Genomic DNA, 13,398 nt, shown 5'->3' with positions numbered 1-13,398 from the left:
TGGTTCGGACACGTACAAAGGAGAAGCCCAGATGCTCCGGTAAGGAGGTGTGAGCGGCTGGCTTTGGAGGGCACGGGAAGAGGTAAAGGACGATCTAAGAAGTATTGGGGAGAGGTGATCAGGCAGGACATGGCGAGGCTTCAGATTTCCGAGGACATGGCTCTTGATAGGAAGTTATGGAGGTCGAGTATTAGGGTTGTAGGTTAGGAGGTAGTTGAGTCTCCCTTACTTCGTACCTTTGTGAGGCTAGTCTTGTAGGGTTTTTATCGATGTTAGCTGGTGGCAATGTTGTGTCTTACTACTCATTCGTTTACTATAGTGCCGGGTCTATGTACTGTTTATCGCGTTTGCTTTGCATCTACTTTCTCATTTCCATGATGTTATTTTTCCTATGGTTTCTATTGGTGATACTAATATTGTCTCTTTTCGTCTTCTTGAGCCGAGGGTCTTTCGAAAATAGCCTCTCTACTCCCTGGGGGTAGGGATAAGGTCTGCGTACACACTACCCTCCCCATACCCCACTAGTGGGATTTCACTGGGTCGTTGTTGTTGTTGTTGACTAAGATACTACAAAATAGTCCTAGTACTACTAGTAAGCCTAGGAGGAACATACTACTAACTGTCAACCTACAACCCTAATCTTCGACATCCACGCATTCCTATCGTTTGTCATATCCTCGGTAAGCTGAAGTAATGACATGTCCTGCCTAATAACCTCTCCTCAATACTTCTTAGGCCTACCCTTTTCCTTTCTCAAACCCGCCATGGACAACCCCTCACACCTCCTGACCGGTGCATCTATGTTTCTTCTCTTCACATGTCCGAACCATCTCAACCTTAATTCTCACAACTTGTTCTCTATAAATGCCACTCCTACCTTGTCCCTAATATCTTCATTCCTAATCCTGTCCTTCTTGGTATGCCCACACATCCATCTCAACATCCTCATTTCAGCTACTTTCATCTTCTGGGCATGGGACTTCTTGACATGCCAGCACTCAACCACATACAATGTAGTAAGTCTAACCACCACTATGTATAACTTGCCCTTAAGTCCAGGTGACATATTCTTATCGCACAAAACCCCCGAGGCGAGCCTCTATCTTATCCACCCCGCTCCAATATGATGATTAACATCCTCGTCAATCTCCCCATTTCAAGATACTTGAAACTATCTCTTTTGGGGATGACTTGAGTACCAATCTTCACTCCACTTCTTCTTCATGCAACCCATCACTAAACTTGCACTCCAAATACTCAGTTTTTGACCTACTCAACTTGAAACCTTTAGACTCCAGCGTCTGTCTCCAAACTTCCAACCTAGCATTAACTCTGCCTCGCGTCTCGTCAATCAATACTATATCATCAGCGAATAGCATACCCCATGACACCTCCCCTTGTATGTGTCGGGTCAGCACATCTAACGCTAAGGCAAATAAAAACGAGCAAAGAGCCGATCCATGATGCAACCCCATCTCTACTGGAAAATGATCTGAGTCACCTCTCGCAATCCTCACTCGAGTATTCGCGCCCTCGTACATGTCCTTATCACCCTAATGTACGCCACTGAGACACCACTAGCCTCCATACATCTCCATAAGACCTCTCTCGGACTGTCATAGGCCTTCTCTAGGTCAACTATTGGCATATGGATAATGAACTAAATATAAACCATAAAACTTTTGGATTTTCAGATATTCAAAAATCCAAAGTACTAAATCCAATATACAATCTGATATCCAAAAGTTTTAAAAATTAAATTCAATATCCAATCCGAAAATACAATCCAAAAAATTAGAATTTTAGTTTGAATTTCGGGTTTGCCGAAACTATACCCACCCCTAAAGTTGGTCGTTGAAGGTTGCGTGGGGGTGATTATTATTTTCTGGATGGGGTGAATTATTTATTAACAAAATAAGAAAGTATAGTGTTAAGCGTCTGAGTTTGGAGTGTTGCAGAGTGAAAAAGAGGACGGACCGAGTTGAGATTTTGAGAGGCGTCTAGCATGAAGAACCCACTACAAGTCCCTCGTCTCTTCCTCTTTACACTGGTATTCTCCGTTGTATACCCAACGTTCCCCTGTTCTTAATCTTCTCGATTTTTTACAATTTATACAATCATTGATAAATTTGTTATGTGTATAGGTACTGGCGAATGAAGTTGGGGGCACTTTGCAATATCCTGTGGTAATAAGCACGTGGCCGTTCTTGGAAGCTGTTAGAGCTGCGTGGAGGGCTGTGGACAGTGGGTTTTCTGCAGTAGATGCAGTTGTAGAAGGTTGTTCTGCTTGTGAGAAACTAAGATGCGATGGTACAGGTATAGAGTCACTCTCATTTTATAATAATATTTCCTCTTTTTTTTATGACTGATTAATTGAAAAACGAAATAAAATGTGTAATAGGAGTTATTTAATATAATTATTATAGTATATTGGATGTTGAAACTCGAAATTTATCACCTTAAATGCTTTTCTGATGCTGTAAGTGCTAATTGATGTAAATTTTTGTACTTTTATTTTGTAAACTGTGCACTTCACTTTTTGGTTCTTGGGTTTCTTGCTTAAAGTAGGAGTCTGGTCATTTTTTACCTTATTTCGCTTTTAGAGACATGGATTAAGATATCTATGAGATTTGAGTTGGCATAATGTTTTGGAAGGTTTCAATAGGTGAATCTAAGGACATGCCATCTAAGTCCAGTAATTAGTATATTAGATGCCTAGGAAACTTCATCTAGTAGAGTTCGACCTAATACCAAGCAACTCTCCTCTGGTTTGGTATTTAGCCTTGAAGATTCAATTATTCCTGCAACTCTTCTGGAGAAGATCATCGCTCGGATTATTTGACATCAAAATGATTCCTAGGAAGAATGCAAGTTTAAAGCCAATATAATGAACAAAAAAGTTTTTGTCCATTCATGAAGTGGTTGAATTTATGCAACTAATGTGGTGTTCTATTCCAAGGATTTGATGCCACTAATCGCATTACTCATTCTTAGTCCTTGAACCGATATTATGATTGTTATCCAAGCATATATATCAGACTGACTTGTGTCTTGACTTGGACAATTTCAAAAGTTCAAGAGGTCTTAGTGGAAGATGCTACATCTCATACTCAATATTGAAATAGCAAGTAAAATAGAAACTCATTGAAATCTCAATAAGAATACAGCGTCCAACCACGATCTATGCAATGTCTGCACAACAAGAGTTTTTAGCTGCATGAAATAAGGAAATTTTTCTGATTCCTGTGATTCTAAAGTACTGTTACATTAAGGGGTCGTTTGATATGCGGACTAAATTATCCTGGAATTATAATCCAACTAATTTATCCCAACTGGGAGGTAGGATAAAATAATACCAAGTTTCATGGGATAATGTGGGATATCCAGGGTTAAGTCTTAGACTAAGTTTATACTATGTTTGGTTAAAGGTATAAATATTGTCCATCAAACATAGTTTAAATTTAGTACCACACTTTATCCCGCGTACCAAACGACCCCTAAGAATATTCTGCATAATATTTTTAATCATTCTCTATTTTGACAATAAGAAAATTATTGGGATTATTTTATACAATATTCTTAATACTCCTCTTGATTTAACACATGCCCCCTCAGACTCAAAGTAGGGAACTAACTTGAAGTTTGTTTATTCTGAAAAGAAGAAATACTAAAAACTCTATGGATTAGTAAACAGTGCCTGAATATTGTTGCGAAAGTGGTGAACAGTCACGGAAAAGGAAAGCAATGATGGAACACTTCTCCATGAAAATAGATGGTTGGTAATTGTACAATGAAAGGATGTGCTTCTTACAACACACACAGAAGCATCTACTCTTAGTTGTCGAAAAGAGGTATCATGGTGAAATCTCCAAGACATCACCGGTGTTGACTGAGTTAGCGGATAACATAAAAGTTGCTTGAACGCTGGAAGAAGGACTGGAGTATCAGCAAGATTGGGACAGTGCTGACGAAATGACACTGGAAAGAGGTGTGATGCCTGAACAAACCAAAAAGAGGCATGGTACCATTAGAATGATCACCAGAAAGTTAACGCTTGAAGAATGGCCAGATGTTGACTGAAGTAAGCGCAATCACCAGAAAGAGACACAATGCTGCTGGAGCGGTCACTGAAAAGAGGAAAGCTACCACCAAAAGGGTCACCAAAAAATGGCGCAGTGTCACCAGAATGATTATTAGAAAGAGATTCTGCTGCCAGAATGGTCACCCGAAAGAAGAAAGATTAGTAAAATTATAAAAAACAAGAAATTTTTTTAGCCAAGTAAATAGTGTAAGGTTTCCTGCCAATTAGTAGAAACTACGTGAAATCTTCGCCAATATTGTTGAGATACTACCATGAGAAATGAGAAAAAAGTTCTTCTTGAAAGAGTTGGTTTAGCATGATAGAAGAAGGGTTTCTTATATAGGATTTTGACTTTTGCGAAATAAGGAAATTTACCTAATTTCTGGAAATCCAAATGACATAATCATTAGAATATTCGCTTGACTTTCAACAATAACATAATCAATAAGAATATTGTGTACAATATACCTAAAATTTCTCTGGAATTTCAATCATATCACTACATCTACCTCATTTTATATGACCTATTTCAATGTAAGAGGGTTGATTCGGTTGACAAGATAAGTCCTCTGTCCATTGATTGTCTGTTGTTGAAAGTAAAAATTATACATCTAGAAATGCATATGAAAAATTAGTACAAATGTTTGTGCAAAAGAAGAATGTTCTTGACAGAAAATCAAGTCATAAGGTAAGAAATGATGCAGTTGAGCATCTATATGATGGTTTATGCAATATTATATTTGCATCGCCAGATATACAGTTCGTAAGTATTATTTTCATGGCAGTCGGGCCAGGTGGAAGTCCAGACGAGAATGGAGAAACTACAATTGATGCGATGGTGATGAATGGGGTAATAACATTTCTTTTTGTTCTTGTAAATTGATGCGATGGTGATGCATCGAGTAATAGCATTGCTGTTTATTCTTGTATATTGCTTCATGATCACTTTGATGAAGGCAAACGTAATTTGCAATTTATTTTGTTGCTAAGACATGCATAGGTAACAATGGAGGTTGGCGCTGTTGCTGCTATGAGGTATGTACCAGAGGGCATTAAAGCTGCAAAGCTAGTGCTGGAGCATACCAAACATACTATGCTCGTTGGGGATCAAGCCTCAGCTTTTGCCATTTCAATGGGCCTTCCAGGGCCTATAAACCTAAGCTCAGTTGAGTCAATAGAGAAGTGGATGAAATGGAAAGCAAATTATTGCCAACCTAATTTTTGGAAAAATGTCTCCCCCGGGGATAATTGTGGTCCATACCATCCAAATGGTCCTTCAATAGGAAGATGTCTGATGGCAAATGAGCTCCAGCCTGACGAATTTGGATCAGTTAATGTTGGTTTAGATAGCCATGATACAATATCCATGGCTGTCATTGACCAGGTAAGTTGTTGGTGTATCAGCCTTCCTTCATTTTCTGGCTCGTTAGGTTCTTTCACTAGAATTCTTTATTCCTTTCCTTTTTAGGTTGGACGGATTGCTGTTGGTACATCAACTAATGGAGCCACGTTCAAGATTCCGGGAAGGTGATGATCTTTACTTGTTTGTGTTATGAGAACAATTTGTTTGATCTTTTAATGCTTTACCATGAAGGTAATAGAAAAGAGTCAATGACCTTTTTAGAGTTGTTGTGCTTAGGCCACAGGCCACAAACTTTTATTTATGTGGTTATCAAACTTACCATCCCTTGCCTAAAGGGACCATGCTCGTCTTAAAGGGAAGAAGAAAAGACATGTTATGTAATGTTGTGGAGGGACATGCCTTTATTCAGGGGTGTCTAATATAAGGTGAAACAGTTTATAAGCCTTTCATATATCTGAATGAAGAGTTTAGTGCTTGATTTATCTATTTTGGAGTGGAAAAGAAAATATTATCTTTAGAGGTGGTCACTGAGGTATCAAAAGATTAACATTTACACATTGTCGGCTTCTCAAGTCCTGTCAGTCTACATTTGTATATTAAGAACTTTGTTAATGCGTGAATATATTCTAGAGAGATAATGCTAATTTGCAAAAATATGGATTCATAATAGCTCTCTCTTTAATGTCTATGTTTGAGTAATCTCCTCTTTTCCCTTTCCACCATGCATGGTTGATAGGTGGTGACATTTCTTATAATAGAATCGGGAAGTTAAAAGTGGCCCATATATACTATAGACCTTTAAGTTCTCACTGAAGGGAAGCGCGGACAGTGTTTTTTGTGTTAAGTGAAGGGAAGGTGGAAATTTTATTACAGAAGGAGCAATTCGTTATACTTAGATTAGATTTCTGAATCTCATTTCTCTAAAATCAATTTGTAGAATGTCGACTTGCATCAGTAGCTGATCTTTGGAAGATATTATGTTTAGTATGTTTGCCTCTGTAGTAGAAATTTACTTCTCTAACAGAATAACGTCATTACTGTAGTAATTCAACCACAACATTATATCAAACTGGTTTTTAGCTTTGCTGTTGGTTTCCTATCTTTAACAATTTCCTTTTACTTCTCCTTGCCCCTTTTTTAAACGCAACACTAGGGTTGGTGATGGACCTATAGCAGGGTCTTCAGCGTATGCAGATTCTGAAGTTGGTGCCTGTGGAGCCACTGGGGATGGTGATATCATGATGCGCTTCCTTCCGTGGTACTTCTCAGGAACTTCCTCTAATTATTCTGTGCCATTATGTACAGCAGAATTATATATGTCTAGAAACCAAGTAAATGATGCGCTTCCTTCCGTGGTAAGATGAACAGAATGTTTGTAATAGCTGACCAGGTGAAATTACAAGAGAAGGGTATGAAGGTTGGGGATTTTACATAAGAACTCCTTGTCAGGAGAATAAAGTAGTCAAGCTTGGACTCTCGTTTTTCACGCGCACACACACACACAGAGATGTGTTCCTACAAAGTTAAAATCATTCAACTTATGATGATTAGCATATTGTCTTATGGCATATAGAAACGATCAAGCGTGCATCAAACAAGCATTTTAAAGTTCTCCTTGTTTCTGAATTAGTTATCATGAGTCCCGACAGTAAGACTCTAAGCTCTTTAGGTCTAGCTTATCAGGATTAACTCATGACTTGCATCAACCCCACTTCTCATCCTATCAGAGATAGGTATAGCAAATATGTGCTAAAAGTGTCTGAATTATGGGCAGCACTTAGGTTGTACGTAGTTGATTTTGCTTGCTCTCCAGATCTCTCTTGCTGGGAACCGAACTTGTGATAAAGCTTTAGATTTCACTTCCGGAAATACTCTATTCTTTCCTTCCACATTTATAGGGCATTAGAGAAGTTTCTAGTTGGACCTCATACATTTTTCTAAGCTTATTTCCAGTTTTTAGAGGCCAGCATAACTTATACGGAGATAAAACATCTTTCTATGTTGTTTGCCTGATGCCAGTTATCAGGTTGTAGAGAGTATGAGATTAGGAATGGAACCCAAAGTAGCTGCAAAAGATGCTATATCGCGAATTGCAAGGAAATATCCCGGCTTCATTGGGGCTCTATTTGCAGTCAACAAAAGTGGTATTCATGCAGGTGCATCCCATAACAAAAGTGGTATTCATGCAGGTGCATCCCATGGTTGGACTTTTCAGTACTCTGTCAGAAATCCTGGGATGAAAGACGTGGAAGTATTTACTGTTCATCCCTGAAACTGTGACTGCCACTGCCACTGGTAACTTCTTTCGCATACATAGTAAGTAATTTCTTTCTTTTCCATAGTGCCACATGAGTAGTTTCTTGTGGATATGTAAAAGAGATAAAGGCAAAATACCTTAAACTTGTCTACACTTGAACACTTTAACCAGGTTATTACTATGTCACTTTAGACACAAAATGCTGACTTGGCAAGATAAGCGTTTCTCACATTTTTCAAGTGCGTGAAATCGTCCAAAAAATAAACTCGACATACTTCTTGCAGGAAAATGAATAGCTTCAGCCCGAAAATTTTCTGGTCAACTTCTCCTTCAATTTCAGATGTTCACAGGATTACCACCGAATCCTCCTTCAGATCTGGGCCGCTGCAATTCTGCCCAGAAAAGTAGCGTTCCAATCTGAAATTTTTTCTTCTTCCTCGAATTTTCAGATCTAATAGTTTTTGGCTTAAATCAGTATTTGGCTACTAATGTATAACCCTGAGAAGAAGATAGTTCTGAACTTTTAGAGCCAAGAATTTTCCTAATAAAAGTTGGCCCAGAAGAGAAATGATACTAACAGAAGGGAGAGATTTTTTTCCAAGGGTGGTTGCCCCTCTGTTGTGCCAATGATTTTTCTGTAGCTACTAAACCAACAACCCATGATCATGAATTTTGAGAAACAACATATGCATCTTCGGTCTACAGCCATGAACCTCTGCATATGTGTGTGCGCGTGTTTTACTTTTTCCTCCTTTGGAATAATTCTACAAAAGAGGCAGTGATGACGGAACTGATGTTTTCAGGGTAGAATGGTCTGAAAATTTGTGGAAAAATAGATTTGAAGGTGAAGAACAATCTTTACGGTTTGGAGTTTCTTGATTTAGCCCAGAATTGAGCTGGAAAAGAAATCCGGAAATTGATTTTTCCGGCGAGGGATCATTGGGGAAGATGACCACAAGTGAATCCACGTGTCCTCGTTGAATTACACACATCTTTTGTGTTCGACTCCTTGCAAATTTTATGTCTAAATGACATACTAAAAGCTTGCTAAAGTGTTAAAATGAAACAACAGTCTTATCAATACACAAATATATAACTTCTCAGGAATTTCAATTGATTGGGTTCAAGCTTTCCCCAGCCCTTTCTCATCAATGGACGCCTAACGTATATGAAGGAGTGCGGTTCATTCAAGAAATTCCTACCTCTCTATCTATCTCTGAGATGTTTGGATTTTTCAAAACTCCATGTTCATGCAGAAAAGAAATGCACAAGACTCATGCTTTTAATCCTCCAAACTACGAACAAACGAACTATATACCATTTGATCCCTCTATCAGTCAAAAAATATTAATTGTGATAAAATATGTCATCGAGGGATTTTACGTTATCATGAATCCATTGATTCTATATGATTTATTACTACTCTCCCTTTCACACTTTATTCGTACATGGAGAGGGGTGGGGGGAAATGAAATTTTATTTTTTATTTCACAAATGGGCATGCTAGATCATATATCTATATACGGATAGATAGATCGATCGATGGATTCTCACCTGAGATCTTTCTACAGATAGTGGGGGGCAAATTTTATGTCTAAATGACACAGAAAAAGAAGCTTGATTAAAGTGTTAAAATGAAACAAATGAAGATGGAATGTCTTAAGTAAAAAAATGTGAATAACTTTAAGGATTGTCTATGTATTTTGCCGAGAGATAATGTCAAGACTTATTATCAAACCATTAAATGTCTAGATTGGTACAGCAAGTTCAAAGAGCGTCTGAGAAGTTAGACTTCTATTATTACCTTGCTAAGAACCTAAGACATCTCCAGAGCAATACTATACTCACTGATTTTACCCAGCTACTTGAATTGGGCTTTTAAGACCGGTGGAGATTTTTGTTTTGAAGAATTAACTTAAATAGTCGTCCACATAATTGCTTAAACTGAAAATAGCCGGCGGATGTATATTATATACTCCATAAAGACTTTTAGAATTTGTGGTCCTAAACATGTCAAAAAAGAGTCTAGAGTATTTGTGTGGTTATAAAAGTTTCTCATTAAGGGTAGAATTGAAAGTTTAAGCTAAATTATTTTCAAATTTAGAAAGGGGTCATTCTTTTTGGAACGGACCAAAAAAGAAATAAGTTCACATAAACTAGAACGTAGAGAGTATAATTCATGTATAATCTATGCATACTGATTAGGAATAGTAAATTCGGCCGGTTGTTGTTTGTGTAAATATCCGATAATTTTTTCGGAATCGAATTTTGTTTTTCTCAAGATAAATTGCAAATTTAACATTTTTACAAATTTATGTGTATAATAATAGACTTAATGTGATCTGATTCATTCTCGGATATCAAACATCGCAAGAGCTTACTTTACTAGAATGTCTTTTTTTTCTCCACTACTTCGTTTGTTTGTACTTGATGGGATCTAAATCTGAATGGTCCAGATCTTAGCCCATTAAGTACATTTCCTTTTTTTTTTCTTCACTTTTAAAACATTTGAATACGTCAGACCTATAACCTAGTCTAATTGCCTGTTTGGTCAAATTTTTAAAATCAGTTTATTTTGAGAAATATTTTTTTCAAAATAAAAATATTTTTCTCAAAATTGTTATTCAAATAAATACTTTTGGTGAGAAATAGTTTGTGTTTGACTACTTAATTTCAAAAGTACTTTTGAGCATTAATTAGTGTTTGACCAAACTTTTAAAAAGTGCTTCTAATACGTGTATTTTTCTCAAAAATACTTATAAGGAAAAGCTATTTTTTTCTTCTTCTCAAAAACTGATTCTGTTTCTACTCAAAAGCAATTTTTTTTCCTTCTAAAAGTTGGGCTAAACGCCTTAACTTTGGAAAAAAAATAGCTTATGTTTATGGCGCGGCTAAAAGTAAAAAAAGCCTGAAAAAATTATTTAAACAAGAAAAGAATTTATATAAGGTAAAATTCTGATTTTAAACTTCTGAATATTACAAATTCATACATAGTTCAAAATTAAGTGAAGTATATATTATTTGCTTATCATGGGATGAGCTAAATGATGTACTATAGTATGAAATTGGACAAGAAGTAAAAAATGACCATATTCAAAAAATCATAAATAACGTGAATATTAATATTATCTGTCGATTAACTCATTTTTTATCTGCATTAAATACGTGCATGTTTAGATATTTTTTCCATTTTTGCTTAACCCATTTTCGACCTGACCCGTATGTTTGGCGCCACTTGTCAAAAACATCAACACCGCTTGACTATAATAATTAGAGAAAATATGATTTTCTACCTCAGTTACTACTTACCCATATTATTTAATACATGAAACAAACTTACAGAAGCTACCTCTACCACAATCCAAAAGAATAGTAGGGCTCTTTTGACTCTACTTTCTAACTTTGATCATATCAAGAACGGCAAAAGAGGTTTCGATGGCAATATGAATCTTGGCCCTGTAAATAGAAATTGTAGGAATTTGAGAACCCTTTTTCATTGGAATACCGATCCTTAAATCAGATGAGAAACTGAGAAAAAGTGTTTGCTGCTCCTTGATCGCTAACTGAAAATAAGAAAGACGGCCTTTGAAAAAAAAAAGATGGCATATCTTGAAAACAATAATGTGGTAAGTTTTTTTTGCTTTGAGCTTCCAGAATCTTAGCTAGCGTTTGGCCATAGATTTTCAAATTTATTCTGAAAAATATGAATGGGATAAAGTTTGGTTTGAAGATGAAAATGTGTTTGGACATCAGTTTTCAAAATATATTTCCCAAATTTATTTTGAAAAAACATAAAACATGACTTATACTCACAAGTTTTAAAAACTATCACAAATACCCAACAGTATCATTATCAATAACATTCATTATATTATCGCAAATCATAGTCCTGAACATAAATAAATTTGATACAAAATTATTATTTTTATAATGAACTACATGATACACTATCAGATGACCGAGAAGACGAAGCAACATCGTTACAAAATAATAAATGGTGAGCTCTTTTATAAAATAAAAAAGTTTGAGGCAATTTTAAAAAAATATAATAGTGATATTTTGGCGCTGGTTTTGGAATTTGGGATTTGGCCAATCTATGGTCAAATATGTGTTTGCCAAATAAAACCCAAATTTATTTTGGCAAAATCTAGGGTCCTTAATGTGCAATCAATAACTTATAAACGAAAATCTTAATGTGCAGTCACCATGTAATCTGCTACATTCCAATAGCATAATCAAAGTCAATAGAGCAGTATTCTGTTTGATATTTCCATACAAAATTAATACAAGCACCAAAAAAGCCCCCAAACCCAATAACTTTTTCACCCAAATAGCTGTAGCAGAATTAGGGCTGGCAACTGGGCTGGTCCCGGGCCTAAACGGGTCGAGTGGACCGGTTCAAACGGTTCCGGGTCCGGTCTCGGGCCCAGTCTCAAATTAAATGGGCCAAACGCTCCCGGATTAAACGGGCTTTTTGTAGGGATCAACCCAGGATCGGGACCGTTTGGTCCCGGGCTAAACGGTCCCGGCCCGCGGGCTAAACGGGCTAAGTGGGCCCAACATATATATTTTTTTAAAAATAAATAAATAGATATTAGAGAAAAAAGGATGTTAAAAAAAATATCTAAGGCAATGCTTTGTAAATTTTATTATAGAATTGTGACCTAAATTTTATTTAACATCCTAAATTTTAATATTCAATATTTAATATCGAATATATATAGTATATAAGATGTATATATACTATATAGTATATCGATATAAGATGTATATATAGTATATTCGATAAGGTATAGTATATATATTAAATATATATATAGTATATATATATATATAAGCTATATTCGATAAACTATATATACATCTTATATACTATATATAAGATGTATATATAGTATAGTATAGTATAGTATATATATTAAATGTATAATATATTGATATAATATGTATATATAGTGTATATATATATAAAAAGTATATATATATATATACCAAGTGTCACGGGCCCAAATCCTTACATTGGGTAGCGGCACCTGCTCGCCCGTGCGGCGCCTGCAGTTTCCCTCGCTGCAGGCCAGCCTGATTCCTTTCCCAGGATTCCCAAGCACGATCCTGTGCCTGTTGGTGGGGCTCGCCCCAACTTGTGCCGCCCGTAAGATGTCTAGGCCCTTGGCCCTAGACATGTCGTGGCGCTTCATCTTAGGATCACAATCCATGCGCGCCCTGGGGGATTGGCTTAGGACATGTCTTGTCCCTCGCCTAAGACTGAGCATCGCTCCCGCATGCATAGCCCAATCCTCAAGCTTGACACTCGCCTAGTGCATCTGCGACTAGCTCGTGTCTTGCCCGAGTAAGGCAACCTTTAGCCCTTGGCCATTGTCATGCGCGTCTTTCATGCTATGCCCATACATTGCCCTCGCGATATATATATATATATACTATACTATACTATATTATACTATATATACATCTTATATATAATATATTAGATGTATATATAGCTTATCGAATATAGCTTATTATATATATATATATATATATATATATATATATATATAGTGGACTACTTCATTTGTTTGTACTTAATGGGATCTAAATCTGAATGGTCTAGATCTTAGCCCATTAAGTACATTTTTTTTTCACTTTTAAAACATTTGAATAGGTCAGACCTATAACCTAGTCTTATTGCCTGTTTGG

At 36.5% G+C, this 13,398-nt stretch overlaps 1 protein-coding gene across 8 annotated transcripts; it reads left to right on the top strand.

Annotated features, from left to right (window-relative positions):
- The first annotated feature begins 1,852 nt into the window (after positions 1 to 1,852).
- LOC104119684 (probable isoaspartyl peptidase/L-asparaginase 3) lies at positions 1,853 to 8,403 on the top strand. 8 transcript variants are annotated; one of them, XM_009631258.4, is made up of 9 exons: positions 1,862 to 2,050; positions 2,145 to 2,316; positions 4,867 to 4,931; positions 5,082 to 5,465; positions 5,550 to 5,608; positions 6,598 to 6,702; positions 7,464 to 7,600; positions 7,634 to 7,760; positions 7,986 to 8,403. In XM_009631258.4, the coding sequence occupies exons 1-8, from the start codon at positions 2,006 to 2,008 to the stop codon at positions 7,714 to 7,716; spliced, it is 1,050 nt and encodes a 349-aa protein (XP_009629553.1). In that variant the 5' UTR covers positions 1,862 to 2,005; the 3' UTR covers positions 7,717 to 7,760; positions 7,986 to 8,403. The 8 variants fall into 8 exon arrangements, with proteins under 8 accessions (XP_070053209.1, XP_018634374.1, XP_070053210.1 ...); XM_070197108.1 differs by having other exon boundaries at positions 1,853 to 2,050; positions 7,464 to 7,736; positions 7,977 to 8,403; XM_018778858.3 differs by having other exon boundaries at positions 1,853 to 2,050; positions 7,464 to 7,739.
- The last annotated feature ends 4,995 nt before the right edge of the window (positions 8,404 to 13,398 follow it).

The sequence above is a fragment of the Nicotiana tomentosiformis genome, chromosome 3 (assembly GCF_000390325.3).
Source record: "Nicotiana tomentosiformis chromosome 3, ASM39032v3, whole genome shotgun sequence".
In the NCBI taxonomy this organism is placed as follows: Eukaryota; Viridiplantae; Streptophyta; class Magnoliopsida; order Solanales; family Solanaceae; genus Nicotiana; species Nicotiana tomentosiformis.
The sequence above is the reverse complement of the archived record's forward strand: the minus strand, read 5'-3'. Positions and strand labels throughout refer to the sequence as shown.

Bases quoted from the DNA above. Each gene is read 5' to 3' on its own strand.
- LOC104119684 (XM_070197108.1), top strand. From the start codon at position 2,006: ATGAAGAACCCACTACAAGTCCCTCGTCTCTTCCTCTTTACACTG. The intron at 2,051-2,144 runs GTATTCTCCGTT...TTATGTGTATAG, and splicing joins GTCTCTTCCTCTTTACACTG to GTACTGGCGAATGAAGTTGG. The intron at 2,317-4,866 runs GTATAGAGTCAC...TTTTCATGGCAG, and splicing joins ACTAAGATGCGATGGTACAG to TCGGGCCAGGTGGAAGTCCA.